The following is a 21223-nucleotide window of genomic DNA, read 5'->3' on the forward strand; positions in this document are numbered from 1 at the left end:
CATGCTTACCTCCGAGGCAGCCTCCTTATAACAGCCTCATCAAGATCAAAAGGCCTGTTTGTAGCAGCAAGAACAAGTACACGCTCTTTATCTTTTGTGCGCAGACCATCCCAATTAACCATAAACTCATTCTTCATTTTACGCATAGCCTCATGCTCACTAGGGTTTTCTCGTCTCCCTAACATACTATCCACCTGCCACAATTGCCAAAATATATCAACGCAGATAATTGAAACTAAGAAATTGTTTTAAAAAAGAAATAGAATTGAAATATGTTAGTCATGGGAGTTCAAAAAGACTCCTCCTCTCCTTCTCACATAAAAAAGGACTCAATATATTCACCTAAAGATATATATGTGTGTGTGTGAATGTTCAAAACAAAGAAGGGAAGTTTAAAGGAATAAAGGGAGATAAACATATGACATGTTACAGCACCTCGTCAACAAAAATAACACTTGGAGCAATTTTGCTGGCCAGAGAAAAGACCGCCTTGACATATTTTTCTCCTTCACCAAACCACTGCAACAAACAAAACCATATTTATCCCATCAGCATAGCATAAAAGGAAATACACAACAGAACAAAAAAAGCTATTTGCAATATTAATACCTTTGAAGTAATGCTGGACATTGATATGTTAATGAAATTTGCTCCAGCTTCAGTTGCTACTGCTTTTGCAAGCATGGTTTTTCCAGTGCCAGGGGGGCCAAAAAGCAATATTCCCTTGCAAGGCTATATACAAAGTGATTAAAATGAGGTGCTACACACACAATATGATCTATTTAAAAAATGTGTTTCCACAAGTCATTTAAAGTAACTATAAAGAAAGCCAATTCACCTTTGTCAACTGTCCTTTGCAAAACAATTCAGGCCTCTGAAGAGGAAGCATGACCAATTCCTTTAATGTGTCCTTAACATTTTCTAAAGCTCCAATATCGTCAAATGTGACCCCAATATCAGTTGGTGGAATAACATCACCCAGCAGTTTTTTCTCAAATTCATTCTCAGTAACCACATCCTGAAAAAACGATTCAAAAAATACAGGTGTTAATTCCATAATTCTAACTGTAAGTGTAAATAAACCCAATGGACACTAAGTAATGAAAAATATATCCACAAGATACACGGAAAAAGGTTTATATTTGTAACAGCTTATGTTAAATTACCTTCAGTGATTTTTTCAAGTTCTTGTTCTCATTTTGAATGCCCTGTAGAATGTTAATCCCATATGTAATGCTGCACCAGGGGAAAGAAAACTAGTGTTAAAAAAATAAAATTCAAGGGCAGCTGACTTTGTTATATATTGTCGAAATTATAGGGTTGATATTGATAAAAAAAGATGAGAATGACCTTTCAGCAGATATCACAAGCTTAGAATCTTTGATAGAAGCTTCAGATGAATGCATAAAATGGTAACTAATAGCCCATCCAATGATCTTCTCCACACCTAGCAAAAGATAGGATACTATCAGTACTATGGCAGAAAATCACATCATCTCATATTTAGCAGGAAAAATAACTTCAAACATTAAATTTTAAAAAATAAATAAAACAAAAGAACCGACTTTCAGCTGTTAGAGTTTGGTCTTTGATGGAAAGAATCTCAATGTCAGGGCAATCCAATCCAATTCTGTTGAGAACCTGAATCATTAAAGGAATTTATCAGAATTTGAGAAATGGTGAGCCAAGAATATCAATATTGAAAATTTGAACTTAAGTCAGATATAGGATAGAATGGAGCTCTATATTTTTTTGAAAAAAGAAAATCAAGTAATTATTTTATTATTTACATAAAAGGTTTCTGTATCTATGATAGCATTAATCGGCCGTGTTAGAAAGGCTTGTAAGTCAAACAAAAATGGATGGAATAGTCAGGACAGGCAAGGTTGAAAAAGCCAAAAACAACAAAGAATTTTAGCCACATAAACAACTTTTAAAATGACATTAAGCATTGTTAAGCCCAGTGGGGGAAATTTTCACAAAGCAAATGCAAGTGATGCAACATATTCCAAAGGCAATAAAAACATAACCACAAACAACTGAAAAAAATTGAAACATACAGGAAAACTGCTTGTTATTAGAGGAAGTATAGAATGATAACAAGTAAAAAAGGCACATAAAATGATCAGAAGATGTTGCCAGACTCACTGAGCGAATGCTGACAATATTCGACTGAGCTTTCATAGTTTCAATATCATGTTCTAATTGCTGCTTCCAATCAGAAAGTAAAGCCTCATCCTATACAAGTTTGGAGGTAAAATGAATATATGCACTATAAATAGCAATGGAATAAATTTCAAAATAAAATTAATCTAACATCATACCTGAGGCAGCTGTATTGTCACTTTGTTCGGGAAAAGGCGACTAAGTTGCTTCATTACTTTAGGGGTTTCTTTGCTCCTATCATGCAGTCTACTAAAGTTATCCTGAAAAAAAAGAACCAAATGGTAGTAGATTGATAACTAGTTCCTTAAAGAATTCGAAACAAAACAATATTCACAATGATTCAGAAATCCATCTATCTCAAAGCCATGAAAAGAGTGAAGTTACATAAAAGGACAAGCTTTTGTAACTTCCATGCTAGAACTACACCAAGCTTTAAGTCAAGTTATGAAGAGAAATGACTGTATACCGGAAAAGCAAGATCAAGTAGTGCTGTCTGATTGCTCCCAAACTTGGTAAACAGAAGGCCACCAGGTTGGGTCTGGAAACAAAAAATATGCAGACATCAAATACATCAGTAAACTTTCCTCTAATCATGAGATTGAGATCACTACAATTAAATGCTAGCTAACAAATATAATAACAGAACAGTACCTTCTCCTTACGATTGTCCAGCAGAGTATGAGAGCCAATTACCACAACATTCTGTGGCAAGTTTTCAAATTTACTTTTCAAAACTTCATAGTTCCCAACCATCGCCTTCTCTATATCTTTAATGAACAACACTAGTGGACCACTTTTACTCTGATTAGAGGTAACCTATGTACAAAACAGAAGAGAAGGGTGCTCACTATACTACTTCAGGAATAGAGGCAACTTTTGAACAAGTATAGAGCTGGGACAACCTCAAAGATTTCATTTATTGCAACTTTATCTATGTCATCCCCTCCAGAACCATCAACACGTAATAAGTGATTTGCTGCAGTATACATCATCAATAAATCATGCATGCTTTACAGCATACTAAATGGTATATGCAGCTAAGGCAACAAAAGTTCAATCAAATACAACAAATTACCAGAACAAAAGAACCCACGATCATCTTCACAAATGCCTCCAAGATCATTGCCATCTGGAATTGATTTATCAAACCTAACCCCAATTTTTGAAGACCCGTTATCTTCAAAAGGAAGGAGAACTTTGCCCCGAGAGCCATAGCTTGGTCCCCTGCCCAAGATAGCAGAAGAATAAACTCTTAATTTCATAGAATACAAAAAATTTAATAAAATTAGATATAAAAAAACTAGCAAGAGGATAAAATATCAACATAAACAGATTATTAAAAAATGTAAAATGAAATAAATAAACAGCAAAGCTGTTTAGTTAGTCGCTCTGCATAATAGAAATAAAAAATCCCTTCAAATAGCCTCAATGCACCAGAGAAGTGCATAAAAACAATCATAACGCTGTAAATCCAGAGGTCAAGTGCATTCAGCTCCAATTAAACACAGGAGAAATGACAAAAATGCAAAATGACTAAATATCTGGAGTATTGAACTACAAGAAATGGTTTTGAAGTGAATTTTTTTCTTTTTCTATTTTGGTCCAAAATGTGAAATTTTTTGCAAGTTAAAACCTCTGAATATGATGACTGTCACTAGAATGTCATTATTCTTTATTAAAAGTTCTTAATACAATCTAAAGCCATACTAAAAGAATTTTCACGTGCATCTTCCTCAATAAAAAAGGGCTTCACAATTTTATAACTCAACAAGACCAGATCTACCTCTACTAGTCATAAACTGTAAATGTATCAGTAAGTAAAATTATTCAATAACTCAAATTACCGTGAAGGATAATTTGGTAGCGGGGAGACAGCAGAAGGAAAGTTACCAACAAATTTTACTCGATCACCTGCAAATTAAGCAAGCATCATGCCGTTAAAGCCTTAAAAATGTCACCCATCATTCATAATAGGACAAGATAATAGGAAGTAGATTTGAAGATAAGTACTCATTTCTACATCAAAAGTCACAATAGCATACCTGTTTTAAAAGTTGTTCCTTTTGATGATGCAGTAGAAACCTCTTGCTTTAGCATAGCCTGAGAACTTAACGTGGATCCACCTATTATTTCAGCATCCACACTAGAAGTTGGTTTCTTATGCTGTAATGTGGCAGTCTGGGCACTTCTCTTGGCAAACACAGATGGTCTTTCAGGCCTAGAACTTTCTTTAGCAGAATCAACCTCCTTTGACGGTGCTCCCTGAAAAACCAATTGCACAATAAGAACAATTGAGTGTACATGAATCCACAATTCCTGATTTAGCAAGAAACCATCTCAAAGGAAGTGAAAAAATATTCCCAGCAAAGACCGTGAAACAGGAAAGAGTTTTAGACTAGTAAGGCACCATTCTACAAAAAAAACTATAATAATAACAGAACAAGTATATCTAACAAAACATACACCAGGCAACGAAAGAGAATCCACAATTAGTAGCCTAGCATCAAAATGCTTCGCAAGTGCTTTGGACAAAGTCTCCTGATATATTTCCGAACCTACACAACAAAAATATAAAATTATATCACTTATCTGTTACAAAATGGGGAAAGTAGAAGCATTAAAAAATGAAGGAACCACCTGTAGGACCAGATAACAATATCCGTGGGGCCACTGATGGGAGGTCTGAAGCATATTTTCCAAAACCATTGCACTTCAAATGAATAAATGCAGAAACAATCAAAACGTTCTTCGTTGTATCACTGGAATAATACAAAACATCATAACCAAATACCCATAAATTATCTCTTCTGTCTCAAAGCAATAACTAAAAGCAATTAAACCCATCAATATAGTAATAAAGTCCACCTCAATGCATTAACAACCTGAAATTCAACATAGCAATAAAGAATATGAACGTAGCTATAGTCTGCAATGTATTTGTGACCATACTCAAGGTTCTATACAGTTCAGGTAGCAGAATCAAGATATAAATTAATAACAAAAGTTACTTGTTTGCACCTTAGATAATATGGGAAAGTTTCAAATGAGACATCAATATTCTCAGATTTGAGAATTCTTTTTTGTAAACTGTCCTTAAATGCTTCCCGTCTGGTTGATGCCAATATTGTTGGGGTATCAACATCTTTAAGGAGTTCTCTTAATTCCCGCTCTTCCAATATCTTGGAAATGCCACAACTTAGATCAAGTTCAGGACATGAGCCAGCAAGCATGCGCAGTAATGGCCTCAATTCATATGCAGCAGCAGGCATCTTCCCAACATCTGCATCCACATTGGGGTTGGTTTCTACGGGGTCAATGCTAGTACTTTCATTAACATTGTTAGCAGATGCAAGAACAGTTTTCTCAGCAGAGAAAACTCCAGCTGGTTCATCATTATTGGTGGTATCCTTCATTTCATTCTCTGGAATATCATCTGTGATGCCAGAAGGTAATGATGGAATGTCAGTGTTCTGTTCCACATTATCACCAGTGTTGGCAGGGGGTGAAAGGAGAGATAAATCTTTATGAAGATTAGATAAAGAGGCCAGTATTGATGCTCCAGCAACAGCCGAGGTGTCACCAGATCTAGCTTCAACTTGCGTTCTATTTATCGGAGCACTCTGGGCTTCTAAAATACTAACAGAAGGTATACCAGCAGCACTAATATTGTCATTCGTCAGCTGCTGAAAGATCTAATTCCATGCTAAGGAACCCATAATATATTAATGAATGAACTGTAGAAATGAAAAAATACATAGAACACATGACTAACTTATATCCTCGTAAAAGTGACCACAAATGCAGGCAAAGAAAGAAGGTAGGAGAAACAGGAACTACAGGGGAAAACAGATAAATTCTTCTTGGGGAAGCAAGTGTAAGACTAAAGGATACATAAGCATGCTTGCCAGAAGAACCAAAGACCACCTCGTCACCTCCGCTTAAAATCAGACGAGCATTCTTCCTATAAGTCTTGCCATTAACTTGAATAGAACCTTTACCTCCTGTGATTTCGAGTAATGCAACAGATGAACCTCCACGCTGTGCAGAGTTTACAACAACCACGATCAGTAATCTTAAGAAGCATGGGAATGTTTAACAGTAACTTTCTTCAGTCAGGACATTTTGTAAGAAGCATCTACCATAACTGAACAAACACTCATTTTCCTCTTAAATATCTTTCACCAAACATCAAAAATAGATTGGTCTTTTGCTTGAGAAAAGACTTATTTGACATAATAAAGCTGGAAAGCAGATGAACCGATAGTTATTTGTCTGATCATTCCAAGTTTCATATAATAAAAGAGGAAACTGTACCTCTATGTGACTCAACTTGCACAAAATATTACCAACAGTGGGATCTTTGAGCCATAAATTACAATGACGACCTTGACCAACAGTGAAGATAGGATCACTCATGGCCACGTGAGGATTCTGGAGAAGCATGAATAATAAAAAGATTAATGTCAAACCTACAATAGTATAATGAGAAATAGAACAGTTAAAAATAAGACAGAAACATAATTCAGCTCACAGTTCTACACAATTTAAGCCAACAATGAATAGAACATTTTTAAAATTATATGAGAATACTACTCAATTCAACCATTGATGTTATTTTTTACAATGACATCAAATACAATATTTGCTTTCACTAACTCCAAACCTTCTCTGCATAGTTGATGAAGCATTCTATAATCTGAAATTGAAATTACAATACAACCGCATGTTTTGTTGTGTTTCTTCCTGTCATAACATATCTACCACATAGTAGTCAATAGTGGCCGTTATCATGGTGTAGCGTTATTCCAAGTGCATAGTGTCACGTTTTAGTGTAGCAGCTGGAGTGGCACGAATCGCAGCTGTCGCAACCTCTATTTGATGCACGACTAAAATATCAAATTTATCCTTGTTTTCTTAACATTAAAGGGCTTTTAAAGGGGACAATTTTGGGATTTTGCTCCCCTTTTACATTGTCAATTTCTGCATGTTGTATCATTCAAACTCGGTACTCTTGAACCCTAAGTCCTCCCATTACCATCTTTGGCAACTTCTACTTTGTCCAACAAGCTTCATAGTAGTCAACGTCCTTTTCCAGCCAAATTTCAGTTATCTTCTTTATCTCCAGCAAAACCTACTCATTTATGATGTGATTCATTTGTGTTAGGGGCTACTTTCCAACCAAAATTTGACTATGCTCCCTATATCCAGCCAAGTTATAGTCATCTTCTTCATTTCTAATAAGACCCACACATTTTCAGGTGGGACCACACTATTTTGTTCTATTTTTCTTCTCTATTCTGTTCTGACTTATGAAAATCCTTACAAATGGTTAAAATTTGAAATCTTCAGCACATATATGTGTAGCATAATCTATATAGTGTACTTTAAATTTTTAGAACAGTGGTCATCCTGCTGTCTCCTATTCCATTATAGCATTTTTTCAATCAGCTGCTCCGTGCCGCTATCCAAGATTGACTACTATGATCTACCGAATGCACTTTGGGTGATATAGTATAAAACAAGATCTTCTCTTGTCAGCAATGCGTGGTAAGACACTCAAATTCCCAAAGTTATTAAATTCAACCTCAAAATAAAATGATATTGACTTCTTTGTTGAATTGTTATGTTAATCAGCTCCCACTAATTTGCTTCTCCTGCATGGATTCTCATAATATAAGACAATACATGTTAAGTTCTAAACAGACTAAGTCATGTAATTAGCTCTCACTATTCTACTAAAAGGAGAAAAGCGCCCCAGACAACCAAGGCCTGTCATTCCAACCTTATAAATTTGGGTTACATACTTGAATCTCCCATGAGATTAGTGCTTATTAAGCACAACATTCTTCTTGTTTGGGAGATTAAATCTGCATCCCTTACTTTAGGTGCTTTACTAGTGGGCAAGGATCCATATATTCTTTTGTTAGTTTTCTATATAGTCCTTTCTTTATGAATCATTTGTATCTCTACATCTTGAAAAACACTTGGGGTCCAGCCACCACTCCTCAACATCTCTCCACCAAACCACAGCCTTGAAAACAGCACCACCACTTCCCTCACTTGCATCTTGTGAAATAACCCTCATTCATGTCCTCTTCCATCTGCAAACGTGCTCCCCTCTGACACCTAATTCATAGTGCCACTGCCACCTACAACACTGACCCCCTATTGCTGCTGCCTGCCACCCTTGCAAACCACACCTGCACCTCCACAGTCCACACTTATCCTGAGCTGCTGCACTTAGACTGGATTCTAGCTCTGGCATATTCACAGCCCACCTCCCCCTTGGGTATATCACTATCCACACTCCCTTCCTCCTCCTCTAGCAACATTGCCATCAAGGCTGTCTGCAAACACGTGCAAAGGGGTTCACTGCCATGGTGGTGAACGGTGATCAGTTTGAACTGGAAGAGGAGTATGCTATAGATTGGTTAAAGTAGTAGAATTTTCCACCCTTTTTATTTCTTTAGCCTCTGACCAATCTGTCTCTGCCCACTCGCTTCCTTTGCTTCTTTTCACTATGATTATTTTCCATATCCTTTCCTTAATCCCCTCCCCTCAATCCTCTTCTTTCCTTTCTTTTGCACGTATGTGCAACTTGTGTGAGTGTTTAATCGAGATTAATTCAGAGGAGTATAACAGCACATGACAAAGAAAAGAGAAGCACCTTTTACAACCATCAGAAGAAGCAAAATTATTTCACCATATTTCAGTCAAGCACTTGAAGCTATAACTAGCACACAAATTTGAGTTTCCTTCCCCTTCCAAATTTCCTACATGATGATGATTTAAACTAGAAGAGGGGTTAGCCTCAAATGGTGTCACCCAGACTACTTCTTGGTTTCTACCGTCCATAATGGGATGAGCTTCCAGCAGAAGAGATCAATAGCCAAAATCAAGGTGGAGCCCTTGATAGCCAAAACACTTCTCTCCTCTAAAAAGGGCATGAAAGCTCTCTACTGTTTGGGAACATTTTCACAGTAAATTCCAAGACAATATGTCAAACAAGTTTCCTAGCTAAATTTCTGATCCTGATGTTACGTGTGCTCTTCCCTCTTTCTTATTTTTTTGACAAATTTGTGCGTCAAAATGTGCAATTACAGTGTGGTAGTTCGAATTGGGTTCTTTTTACTTTTTGGTAAAGTTCTGCTTGGGACAATAAGTTGTCTCATTGTTTATGCATGCTTCCTACATCATTTTCCCTAATAAATAATAACTAGTAAGGGAGATAGGTGTAATTTTTCAAACAACAGGGCTGTCAGCGTAGTCTAATAAATGCTAGCCTCATGTTGTAATTACCCTGCATTCAACAACACAACACAAGGCATTTAGGATACTTGAGTAGGCTTGAAGAATATAAGAGCACAGAATCACAGATATCAATACTACGGTGGAGTGGCCTGAAGCCAATATCCCATTACCCTAGCAGAGAATAGGAGCAAATGTTGCGGTTGGAATCACAACCACTATTCCAGAAAATTGTGGCCCATGCTGTTGTTGTTGGAAAATTCCCCCTCCCCTATTTAACCACTTTTTTCACACCATTAAAGTGCCTTTTGCAGTATTTTTGCCATTTTCCCATGTTTTACATCAGCAAACCTGTGTATTTCAGATTTGACAATAATGCACCTTTCATTCACGCCTGTATTTCAGAGTTTAGACCAAAAGCCACTCATACAGAATATGACCTCCACCCTTTCCAGACAATAATGAGTCCCTGCTTTCCAGGACACAGTACTCCCGCATCATTTCCAGCCAACTTTCATTTCATGGATCACAGAACAATCCTCTTTAAATCTTTGTTTTGTTTTTATTTATTGGTAGAATTTCTTTGTTGTGTCTCCTTTTTTTGTTTCTCTCAGTGTTGTGTTTAGAGAGACAGTGAAGCCTTACATGTTATGTTGTGTTTATTACTAGAAATGTCTCAATGTGCTCCTCTGTTTTTCAAAGAGGTCTCTGTATTTTTAATTTGAGAGGACTCCGCTCAGAATTTTTTCATATATGTTGAATAGTTATCAAGCTCAGATATTGGAGCATAGTGGCTGACCCCAAAAATACTATAGTGGATTAGCACACAGTGGGATGACTTCTATTCAGAAATTTTACACAGATTAAATAATTTATACTATATACATATGCATGATCAAAAATTAAATAAAAAATACTCAATTTTATGACTTCTATAATTAACAATAAAAAACATACAAGTAAATCCTTAAACAATGGAAACAAACAAGATTCAGAAGACATATTCATATTCAAATACACGATATCTTAAAAAATCAATAAAAAGCAAGGGTGGGGGTTGCACAGAGAACAGAATAAGGGAGGTTGATGGTTCAAAATTCAAAACAGAGAAAAAAATGGAGGATGGGAATCATAAAAAATAATGCACAAGATGGGTGACTGCTGGTGGCACAAAATAGACAAAACGGCAGGTGGGTATTAGTCCAAGTGTGACTGTTGCACAGTAGACAAGTATGGGAATTGGGAAAGCACATCCAATTAACCTCCCTCCCCAAAATATACTGTTTAGAGGGGGAAAATGATTTTTTTAAAAACCTCACTGTAGCATGCTATATCTGCTATTTTGGCTACTACGGCCACTATTCAAAAATGCTCTGCTTCTGAAAATTTATAGCAGCCAATGGCCTATCAGCACCATTACACTACTATAACGTCGCTATAGCACACTACTGATAATTTCCTTGACTTTTGCATTCCTGTGTGTAGGTATATGACTTTTGATTATTAATTACGAATATGTCTTTTAGTCTCAGGTGATCTTTAAATTTCTGAGCATTTACATTTGTATAGTATAAATCATTTCCCTTGTATTTATAATCTTTAGAATTGTGGTGATTCTCCGCCGCAATTTGGGATTGATAACCAATTAACCATAACCAGAATGTAGAATTTATTATATCTATCAATACACGAATATTAAAAGCACCAGACAACAGCTCCTAGGCCATCAAAATCACTAGTCTCCGAACAACAGTCAACTTCAACGATCAAAATTGACCATGCATTACACTTGCAAAACATGAAACAGAAGCACTCTAAGACATACACAACACAAGCATGCAAAATTGCAAATACTCAACTATAACAGTAAGACCAAAACCTGAGAACACTGAGAAAGGAGCTTCCCCCACGCAGTCTTGGGGCTAAATTTTGTAGGACGTTTCTTCACCCGACCAGACGACGGTGCGGCCGCCACTGTGCCGGCCACCTTCGATTTCTCCGCTGTTTCACCTAAGGTTTCCACAAATTCATAAATCCTAACAATCCAGAAACCACATGCATGCATAGAAACAACAACTCCACACAACACACGACGAAAAACAAACGAAAAAGGTTGCAACTTTCACACCTAAACACTGTGGGGGCTCCAAGACCTCGCCTTCAAGGGGCACAGAAGGAGATTTATCTGGTGACATCGCATCACAAGTATCCACAGCCTTCAACGACGCCGTATCTGGTAGATCAGAGGGTCGCACCTCCGGTTCGCCAGATTCATTTCCGGGTCCAGATTCGTTGACCGGAGCGATAATTTCCGCGGAGGGAAGGGTAGTGGATGAGGAATCCTCCGACACCTATGGCATCACAAAAAGTCGATCAACACCAACCCATCTCGAATTGAAATTGAATTTGAATACCCATATGAGGAATAAGGAAATTCACATCGAATTAGAGAGGTGGGTAGCACGAAAAAGGAGTAAAAATGGTACCTTGGATCGTTTGGTGTTAGGTGGAGAAGGAGAAGAGAGAGAGCGCTTGGAAGAAGAGGAGCTGCTGCGTCTGGTTTCGACCATGGTGGGGTTGTGGAGGGTTCTGGGGCGTGTCCTTTTCGGGCAAAGAGAGATAGGAGAGGGGAGAAACAGGTTATGACTAAGAATGATTGAGGCAGATCATGTAAATGTTGTGAAGGTTTGTGTGTCGCTGCTTTTATGTGGGGAAAATGAATGAATACAAAATAACAATAATATAATATTTTATAATAATCTCCTTTTTTTGACGATGTTTTTCCACTTTATTTATTAATTGTTGTATACTATACTAATACTATAGAGACGGGGAAAAGGGGTAGAAGGGTGTGATTTGTTAAGAGGTGGGAAAGGTGGAGTGGGGAGTAGGAAAAGGGAAAAAAAGGGTATTGGGTTTGGAGTGTGTGGGAATTGTAAATGCCAAATGGGGAATGGCATCATCGCTAATTAGTGATTAGGATTTGAGATACCAATTTGGCATTTGCAAATGGCAAAATGGAAATATTGTGGGTGGGTGGGTGGCTGTGACTGAAATTTATGCTGAAAGAAAATGGATGAGTCGACATAAGAGTTTGGACTTGAGAGTGTGTGTGAAAGGGAGGCCACATGCATCATGCATGAAGTACCCAACCCTTTTAGGATGAGATTGGTCAACGTGTTATCCAAAATTAATCTTAATTCAAACCCAACAGCACATGATGAGTAATGTTAAATCAATTCATTTTTTAAAAATCCCCTTAATAATGCTTTTCAATTAATCAAAAATAATTCTTAAAATTTCAAGATTTTAAACATTCTGTTTTTTCACACGAAAATCTTAATTTCATATCTTATACAAAATTGCTTATACGTGTGTGTGGCGCATGCGTTAATACGTAATGACACATTTATACTTAAAATAAAAACATCTTACACTTTTATGCTTTTAATTTAACCATATATGATTTTAATCTCATAATTTATTTTCAGTTATTTTTATTTTGTCTTTGTACCATCAATATTTTATTAAGGTATTTTTTTATTTATATAGTAGATGTACATCCCAAGTTTACAGAAGGTAAAATGCTGGCCAAGAAACCCAAATCAATTCACATGCTTTTTTTTTTAACAAATTCACTGACTTTTTGATCATTTAAAGAAAAATAATATTTGTTAATTATCAATATATTAAATACTTTTAATTTTATTTAATATTATTTTTATTCCTAACTTGTATAGTAAAAAAAACTAAACACCAAATTTGATCAATACGTGTATAGACTTGTTCTTACGTGTTATACTATCTTTCTACTTAATTGTAAGCTTGCGTATTTATGTAATTAATTAGTATCTTTATTTTGTATTTAGATTAAAAACATTATATTGTCGTCTAACTACATGGGTGAATTTAATATTTGTCTCAATGTATAATTGAAAATGTTAATACCTTAAAATTTAGGTTATATATGATTTAGTTTTCAAATTCTTAAAACGTATTTTTTGACTCTTAAATTTTTCGTAGTGTGCAGGATAATCCCTCTGTTAATTTATTTTCAAAATTATCCCTTGAAAACAATATACAAATTAACACTTTTAAATTTAAATTATCCCCAATTTCTAAGTTCAGATATTAAATTGCACATAATTCAAACTTCATATGGCAATAATTTGTATTTATTTCAATTGTGTTTTTAATTATTTAAGGTTATCTTTATATTATATTTATTTTAGTGAGACATATTATCAATTTATTTTTATTTAACCTCATTCAAATAAAAAGGAGGAGCGAAGAAATTCACACTAAATTTTACTTCAGTTGATTTAATAATTTGATACATATTGGGATTCATTTTTTCAGAACTCTCATTGGCAGTGTCACAATGTGGATATTCATACGTCATTATTAAATTTATATTGGGTTATATATATATATATATATATATATATATATATATATATTCATGGATTAATTAGTATTTAATCATAAAAATATATTTTGTTTTACTTTATCACAATTATTATAGTTAAAAATAGTCAATATAATGAATATAGAAACTGAATATGTATTTTAATTGTTTAAGATTATATTAAATTTTGTGAAGTTAATCTATTTAATATGAACTCTTAATTTAACAGTTATATTGATAAATTTTAATATTTTAAAAAATATTAAGTTATTCAGAATATATATATATATATATATATATATATATATATATAAAAGCGTTAATATATTATAAATGCCTCCACTTTCAAAATATAGCCTTCTGTTAATGTTTTTTCTTTACTTAAAATTCCTAAATTTCGATGGAATTATCTTCTATTTAAAACTACCAAATCAAAATATTAAGTTTCACCTAATGTTTTTAAAATGCTAAACAATATTCTATTTAAACCCTCGCACTTCCAAAATTTAAAAATAATTTTATGTTCAAATTCCGTTACAAATCTTGTAAAAAATTAAAAAAATTGGAAATTTTCTGTAAAATGAAAAACAAACAAAAAGGCCAAATTTGCACAAATTTCTACTCTTAAAAAATGCAAATTAAAACACGAGAACAAAATCACTTAAATAGGATGTTATACATAGATCTTCGTTTATATCATAGTTAGGTTAACAAGAAATAAGAGGGGAAAACACACAGAGCACAATTTTTAACACCAAATGAATGATGGGTGGAGAATTCGAGAATGTTTCAATGAATATTACAAACTAGATCCAACATCTGCAATTATTCCGACAAACTTTTTGTTTGGTCTAACGCCCAAATATATACATTATAACAGATGAAAATCAGATCCATCAAACACAAGATGCTTAACCACACCACACCCCAAGTGAATCCGATTCCACACAAAGACGCAGAAACGGGAATAAATATTCTCATGTCAAATTTTAACATGGCATAGTCACGTTCAATATTAGTGCTTATCTCTCTATTAATAAATAGTAAATAAGATTAAGCTCCACCTATTTATTGTTTACCCAGAGACAAAGAAACTTTAAATGCTATTGATAAGGTCGCTGCCTTAACACAATACCGTATAAACAAATTCAATTTTAGAAACATCTCGTACACAAAAAACAAGCACAGGAATCATCCAAGTCATACAGGGGACAGAATCAAACAGACTTCAAGTCCTAGAAAAACAATGTCACACATAAAGGTAATTTTTAAATAAAATTAAACAATAACAGCATATTCACTTTCAATGATTTGTTTATGAAATCGAATTTATTTTATATTTTTTTTAAAAAGTGGGTATTTACAAGTGAAAAGCCCAGAACAGGGCACCCCATAAAGCCCGGGGGATGAATAACGGGAGAGGGAAAGAGCAGGGAACCTAAAAAATAAGCTTTATCTGCAGTGAAATTGTCAACAAATTCTACCAAGAAAAAATTTTAGAGGTAGAACAGAGGATGGTGAGGGTTGGAGGGAGAAAAAAAAATGGAAAAACCTATGATATGATACAAATAAAGGCAGAGCCAATTATGGAATTTCCACATCAATTGGTTACACCATTTAGGTGATAGAAGAATTGCCTAACCAATAAATGCTATACACGAAGCTTTACATGAAATAGCTCAAAGATCTCATTTTTCTGGATCCACCTTCTCCATAGAGGTCATTCCATTGGAGTAGCTCATTCATATTTGTTGACTCCGATGACACACTAGCACAAACCTACACAGAGAATGTTTCCAACACTCAAATCCAGAACCACCAGGTCACAAGGCAGCAAGCAATCTTACGGTTGTGCTATGCCATGGCTCACCAACTACTCCAAATAGAATTGAATATATTATAAAGAAAAACCATGATAATGAAATAAATATACCTGCTCATGTGCATATCTAAAATCCTCCATCTTTAAGGGGCGAATATCAGCACTGCTACACAATCCAGGTAAAGGTTTGCTCTCAGACAATGCTAAGCTTCTCTCCTGAAAGACATTTCATGTCAAAGTGAGCAAGTGGTCACCAACCCTGAACTGTTTTGCATGCACATTAAAGTGCAGAGGTTCATATTTAGCACTGAACTGAAAGACTTTTGTAAAATTCAACCACACAAACACACATGAAGATTCAGAGAGAGGAGCTAATCTTGAATATACAACTATAGTGAATGGTAAATGTCTGATTTAAGTAATAATAATCTTGACCATCCATGTAAAGTTATATGTGACCAAGACTAACTCCTCACCTCTCACTAGATACACCCTCTAAACACACACACATATCACTAACCCTCTTTTCCTTCTCTAAGATCTCTCTTATCGGGCAGTGAGCTGCTGTGACGCACAGATTCTGCAATCAATGGATAACAATGAGATTATATGATGTAGAATCAGATGCTATCTTCTTCAACCACCAAGAATGGAGGTGAAAGATGTGTATAGAAATACAACCTTTAGGTCACTCCCTGAATATCCGTCAGTCATATTTGCTATTGCTTCCAAATCAACATCAGGTGCCAGGTCTTCTTTTGCTAAAATAACCCTGACAATTTTTTCTCTGTTTGGAACATCTGGCAAATTAACCATCAATCTACAATTTTTTTTTTTCAAGAAAGACCATGAATTAGCATATATCTCATTTGTAAAACATGAAATAAAAGTTTCCATCAAATATAATGTGTTTACCTTCGTGGAAGCCTCCTAATAACAGCCTCATCAAGATCAAATGGCCTGTTTGTAGCAGCAAGAACAAGTACACGTTCTTTATCTTTTGTACGTAAACCATCCCAATTAACCATAAATTCGTTCTTCATTTTTCGCATAGCCTCATGCTCACTAGGATTTTCACGTCTTCCTAACATACTATCAACCTAGCACAATTGCCAAAACAAATCAAGCAAATGTTTGAAACTCAAAATATCCACAGTAGCCACCATAAAAAAGATTACATTCAAATAAGTTAACGGGCTCTAGGCCTTCATTTCAGCCTTTTTTTTTTTTATTATTTGCACTTGTTTTAAATGTTCATTTAAGTTTTTCACTAAATAGTGCAACAAAATTGAAAATCTGAGCTGATCTAAAAGAATTGTCTGCAAGACAATAATCACACAAAACTATATACCTAGGGTATTCAGTAAACAAATCTGCTTTCCTTTTGAGCTTTTGGTTCAGATCTGTTTGGAATTTATTCCAAATCACAATTCACCAGCTCTTAAACTTAATGTATCACAAACAGTGTAGGATATACCATTGCTTCCCTCCTTCAGATACACAATTCCTTAGGTGGCTTAGCCCTTCTTTCAACCCACAATCTATTAACAAATGCTAAACCTAACATAGCATGTCAAAGCTTTCTATTATTGTCCGCATCACATTGCAAGCTATGAATGCCTTCTGCAAATATCTTTACCAAACATTCCTTCATTTGATGGGCAATACTGATCCTCTCAAACAAATCCACCCGAAATAATTTTCTTAATTTCTTTCTCAAAGGCTTGAAAACTATGGACCCAACGGAAAAATTTAATCTATTTTTGGGTTTCAGTTCTCTTCATCATCAATTGGATCTATAATTAATGGTTGAGAGTTTATGCAAGGTGTAAAGTGAATTATAACTCTTATGTAAAGCCCAGCCACCTCTACAGTAGATAATACTTATAATTTGGAAAGCCAAGGAAACTCCAATCAGATTTGTTAATTCCACCAGCAACAATTCAATTTTCACATTCATGTTCAGGAGTTTACATTGGTATCTGTGTACCAAGATATATTGAATTGGCAAGCTATCCTATTTAAAGGCACAAAAAAGCAGTTAAATGGAGGGTAACAGCAAAATGGGGTCATTTACATCGATTAAACCATTTACCATCCTCAGCTATTACAATTTTCCATGTCATGCTGACATGCCACATTAGTATGCTAGTCAATAACCACTTGTTACAAGAGCATAAAACCACCCTTTAAATAGCAAGAATGATAAAACAAATACATATACATAGATGGACATGATAAAATGGTCAACATATAAAGAGATATAGAATACTAAAAACAGAAAAAAGAACAGGAAGATATACAAATGACATGATACCAACCTCATCAACAAAAATAACACTTGGAGCAATTTTGCTGGCCAGAGAAAAGACTGCTTTGACATATTTTTCTCCTTCACCAAACCACTACAAAATAATAATAATAATCTATCCTGTCACTAAAACATAAAAGGAAATACACAGTTGAGCAAAAAAGTTTCAATAACCTTGGAAGTAATGCTGGACATTGAAATGTTAATGAAATTTGCTCCAGCTTCAGTTGCTACAGCCTTTGCAAGCATTGTTTTTCCTGTGCCAGGGGGGCCAAACAGTAATATTCCCTTGCAAGGCTATACACAAAGTAACAACAATGAGGTGCTACTCACATGGCATGATCTACAAAAAAATGTGTTCCACAAGTCATTTAAAGTAATATAATGAAAATCTTTACCTTAGTAAGCTGACCTCTAGTGAATAATTCAGGCCTCTGAAGAGGAAGCATGACCAATTCCTTCAAGGTGTCCTTCACAGTTTCTAAAGCTCCAATATCATCAAATGTGACCCCAATATCAGTGGGTGGAATAACATCACCAAGTAGTTTTTTCTCAAATTCATTCTCAGTAACCACATCCTGGAAAAACAAATTCAATTCAATTCGTGACAGTGCAAAAAAAAAGCAAATTTAAATCAGTACGGCTAAATACTTGCTCCACAAGATACGGTGCAAAAAGGTATAAATTGGAAATAGCTTTTGTTAAATTACCTTAAGTGATTTTTTCAAGTTTTTGTTCTCATTTTGAATGCCCTGTAGAATGTTTAGCCCATACTTGATGCTGCACCAATGAAAATATAGAGTTAAAAATAAATTTTGAGGGCAGATAACTTTGTTATAGTTTATTGCTTAATTTTTAGCATGGTTGACATCATGGTAATGACAAAAAATGATGAGAACAACCTTTCTGCGGATATCACAAGCTTAAAATCTATCATAGAAGCTCCAGGTGAATGCATAAAATGGTAACTTATAGCCCATCCAATGATCTTCTCCACACCTGGTAAATGGAATTGACAGGATATTGTCAGTAATATGGCAGCAAATCTCAAGATTTCAAAATTTGCAGGAAAAATAATTTCAAACATTAAACAAATGGGAACTGACTTTCAGTTGTTAGGGTTTGGTCTTTGATGCAGAGAGTCTCAAGGTCAGGGCAATCCAATCCAATTCTTCTGAGAACCTGAATTGGTAGAAGAATTTCATCAAATGTGACAAGCAAAGAAAAAATAAAAAATAAACCTGAATATACCAAAGTCAAGTCAGAGACAGGACTGACTGGAGTTTTGTATATTGTGCAAAATGAGAATAAGTGTGTCATTTATTATTTAAATAGAATGTTTATGTATCTACGATAGCAGCAGTAAGCCCCGGTAATAGCGGACTGAACGAATGATCAATTCATTCGGAAGGCTGCGATGGGCAACTTGAAAAGCAGGAAACAAAAATTAACTTTATCCATGTAAACAACTTTTAAAAAGGCACAAATTGTTGAACCCATTGGGGAAATTTTCTCAAAGCAAATTCATGTAATGCTACATATTCTGAAGTCACACAATAACTAATCTCGACCATGAACAACCACATAAATTGGAACAAAGAAAAAAGGAGAGCAGCAACAAGATAAAGCATCGAATAAGAAATGTAGAAAAGGCACATAAAAAATGATAAAGCAATGTTACAAGACTCACTGAGTGAATGCTGACAACATTTGACTGAGCTTTCATAGTTTCAATGTCGCGATCTAACTGCTGCTTCCAATCAGAAAGTAAAGTCTCATCCTGTACAAGTTTAGAAGTAGAACGGATATTTGAATAGTAAATAGTAAGTTAGCAACATGGTCAATTGTAAAATCAAATTAACATGACGTGATACCTGAGGCAGCTGTATTGTCACTTTGTTTGGAAAAAGGCGACTAAGTTGCTTCATTACTTTTGGTGTTTCTTTACTCCTATCATGCAGTCTACTAAAGTTATCCTAAACAAAAGACCAAATTGTAGATTGATAATTAATTCCTTAAGAAACCAGAAACAACCAAACTACAATGCATATATAATGTTATTGACAAATATTCAGAAATCAATCTATCTCAAAGCATAAAAAAATGAGGGTATAGACAAACACAAGCACAGTTAACTAACTTCCATGCTAGAACTTCACCATGCTTTGAATCAAAGTATGAACAATGAAGAGCAATGGATATGATTCTCATACCGGAAAAGCAAGATCAAGTAGAGCTGTCTGATTGCTTCCAAATTTGGTAAACAGGAGGCCACCAGGTTGGGTCTGGAAGCATAAAGGGGTAACCATCAAATACAAAACTATCTCTAATCATGATATAACTAAAACCAAATACTAGCTAACAAATTATCATAATGAAACAGTACCTTCTCCTTGCGATTGTCCAACTGGGTGTGAGAGCCAATCACCACAACATTCTGTGGCAAGCTTTCAAATTTACTTTTTAAATTTTCAGAGTTCCCAACCATTGCCTTCTCTATATCTTTAATGAATAAAACTAGTGCACCACTTTTACTCTGATTAGAGACAACCTACGTACAAAACAATAGAGAAAGGCAATAAATAATAAATATACCTCTTCAGAAATAGAGAAAACTTTTGGACAAGTACAGAACTGGAGCAACCTCAAAGATTTCATTGATTGCAACTTTGTCAACGTCATCCCCTCCAGAACCATCTACTCGTAGTAAATGATTTGCTGCAGGATAAATCATGAATGAATTATACATGCAAAAATTATAGCATAAAAATGTACTATTATCCAGCTAAAGAAACAGAAGTTCAATCAAATACAGCAAATTACCAGAACAGAAGAACCCACGATCATCTTCGCAAAGGCCTCCAAGATCATTGCCATCTGCAATTGATTTATCAAACCTAACCCCAATTTTTGAAGATCCGTTACCTTCAAAAGCAAGGAGAACCTTGCCCCGGGAGCCATAGCTTGGTCCCCTGTCCAATGAAAAAGAATAAAATCCATTTCTGAGAAGTAATAAAAAATTGAACTAATGGATTAAATATAGAAAGAAGTTTTTATCAGACAAAACAGAGGGAAAGAACAACTTGCAGGAGAATAATATATGGACCAACAAAACAAATAATTAAAATATGTAAATATGAATAAATAAATAAATAAACAAACAAACAAACAGTACTGTCTAGTGTTTCTGCATAAAAGAAAGTGAGATTTTTTTGAAACAGCTAATAGCAATGCACCAGAGTGAAGCCACAAACAAAACTCTCCCCAA

The 21223-nt window shown here is 34.9% G+C and overlaps 1 protein-coding gene across 7 annotated transcripts in view; it reads right to left on the reverse strand.

The window, feature by feature from the left end:
• The window catches only part of LOC113871597, a 28015-nt gene that overhangs the window by 1473 nt on the left and 5319 nt on the right, over window positions 1-21223 (reverse strand). For 2 of the 7 annotated variants that reach the window (XM_027508689.1, XM_027508692.1), the window contains exons 11-27: window positions 20779-20927; window positions 20600-20673; window positions 20342-20506; window positions 20169-20240; window positions 19830-19931; window positions 19646-19735; window positions 19062-19137; window positions 18858-18954; window positions 18666-18735; window positions 18354-18533; window positions 18130-18252; window positions 17966-18049; window positions 16560-16744; window positions 16326-16464; window positions 16165-16224; window positions 15756-15860; window positions 15140-15601 (exon numbers count right to left, since the gene is read on the reverse strand). In XM_027508689.1, coding sequence (XP_027364490.1) covers window positions 15488-15601; window positions 15756-15860; window positions 16165-16224; window positions 16326-16464; window positions 16560-16744; window positions 17966-18049; window positions 18130-18252; window positions 18354-18533; window positions 18666-18735; window positions 18858-18954; window positions 19062-19137; window positions 19646-19735; window positions 19830-19931; window positions 20169-20240; window positions 20342-20506; window positions 20600-20673; window positions 20779-20927 — 1885 coding nt within the window. In that variant the 3' untranslated portion in view covers window positions 15140-15487. Of the gene's footprint in view, window positions 1-9; window positions 195-435; window positions 520-609; window positions 733-838; window positions 1019-1166; window positions 1237-1350; window positions 1448-1565; window positions 1642-2148; window positions 2239-2324; window positions 2427-2632; window positions 2705-2817; window positions 2983-3068; window positions 3143-3241; window positions 3391-4010; window positions 4078-4208; window positions 4429-4629; window positions 4722-4803; window positions 4926-5184; window positions 5859-6057; window positions 6205-6480; window positions 6598-11293; window positions 11425-11542; window positions 11766-11900; window positions 12093-15139; window positions 15602-15755; window positions 15861-16164; window positions 16225-16325; window positions 16465-16559; window positions 16745-17965; window positions 18050-18129; window positions 18253-18353; window positions 18534-18665; window positions 18736-18857; window positions 18955-19061; window positions 19138-19645; window positions 19736-19829; window positions 19932-20168; window positions 20241-20341; window positions 20507-20599; window positions 20674-20778; window positions 20928-21223 lie in introns of those variants that run through there. The other 5 variants (XM_027508690.1, XM_027508693.1, XM_027508694.1 and 2 more) reach the window with 5 other exon arrangements.

Source organism: Abrus precatorius, unplaced genomic scaffold (assembly GCF_003935025.1).
Source record: "Abrus precatorius isolate BTA unplaced genomic scaffold, Abrus_2018 Scaffold7, whole genome shotgun sequence".
NCBI classification, from domain to species: Eukaryota; Viridiplantae; Streptophyta; class Magnoliopsida; order Fabales; family Fabaceae; genus Abrus; species Abrus precatorius.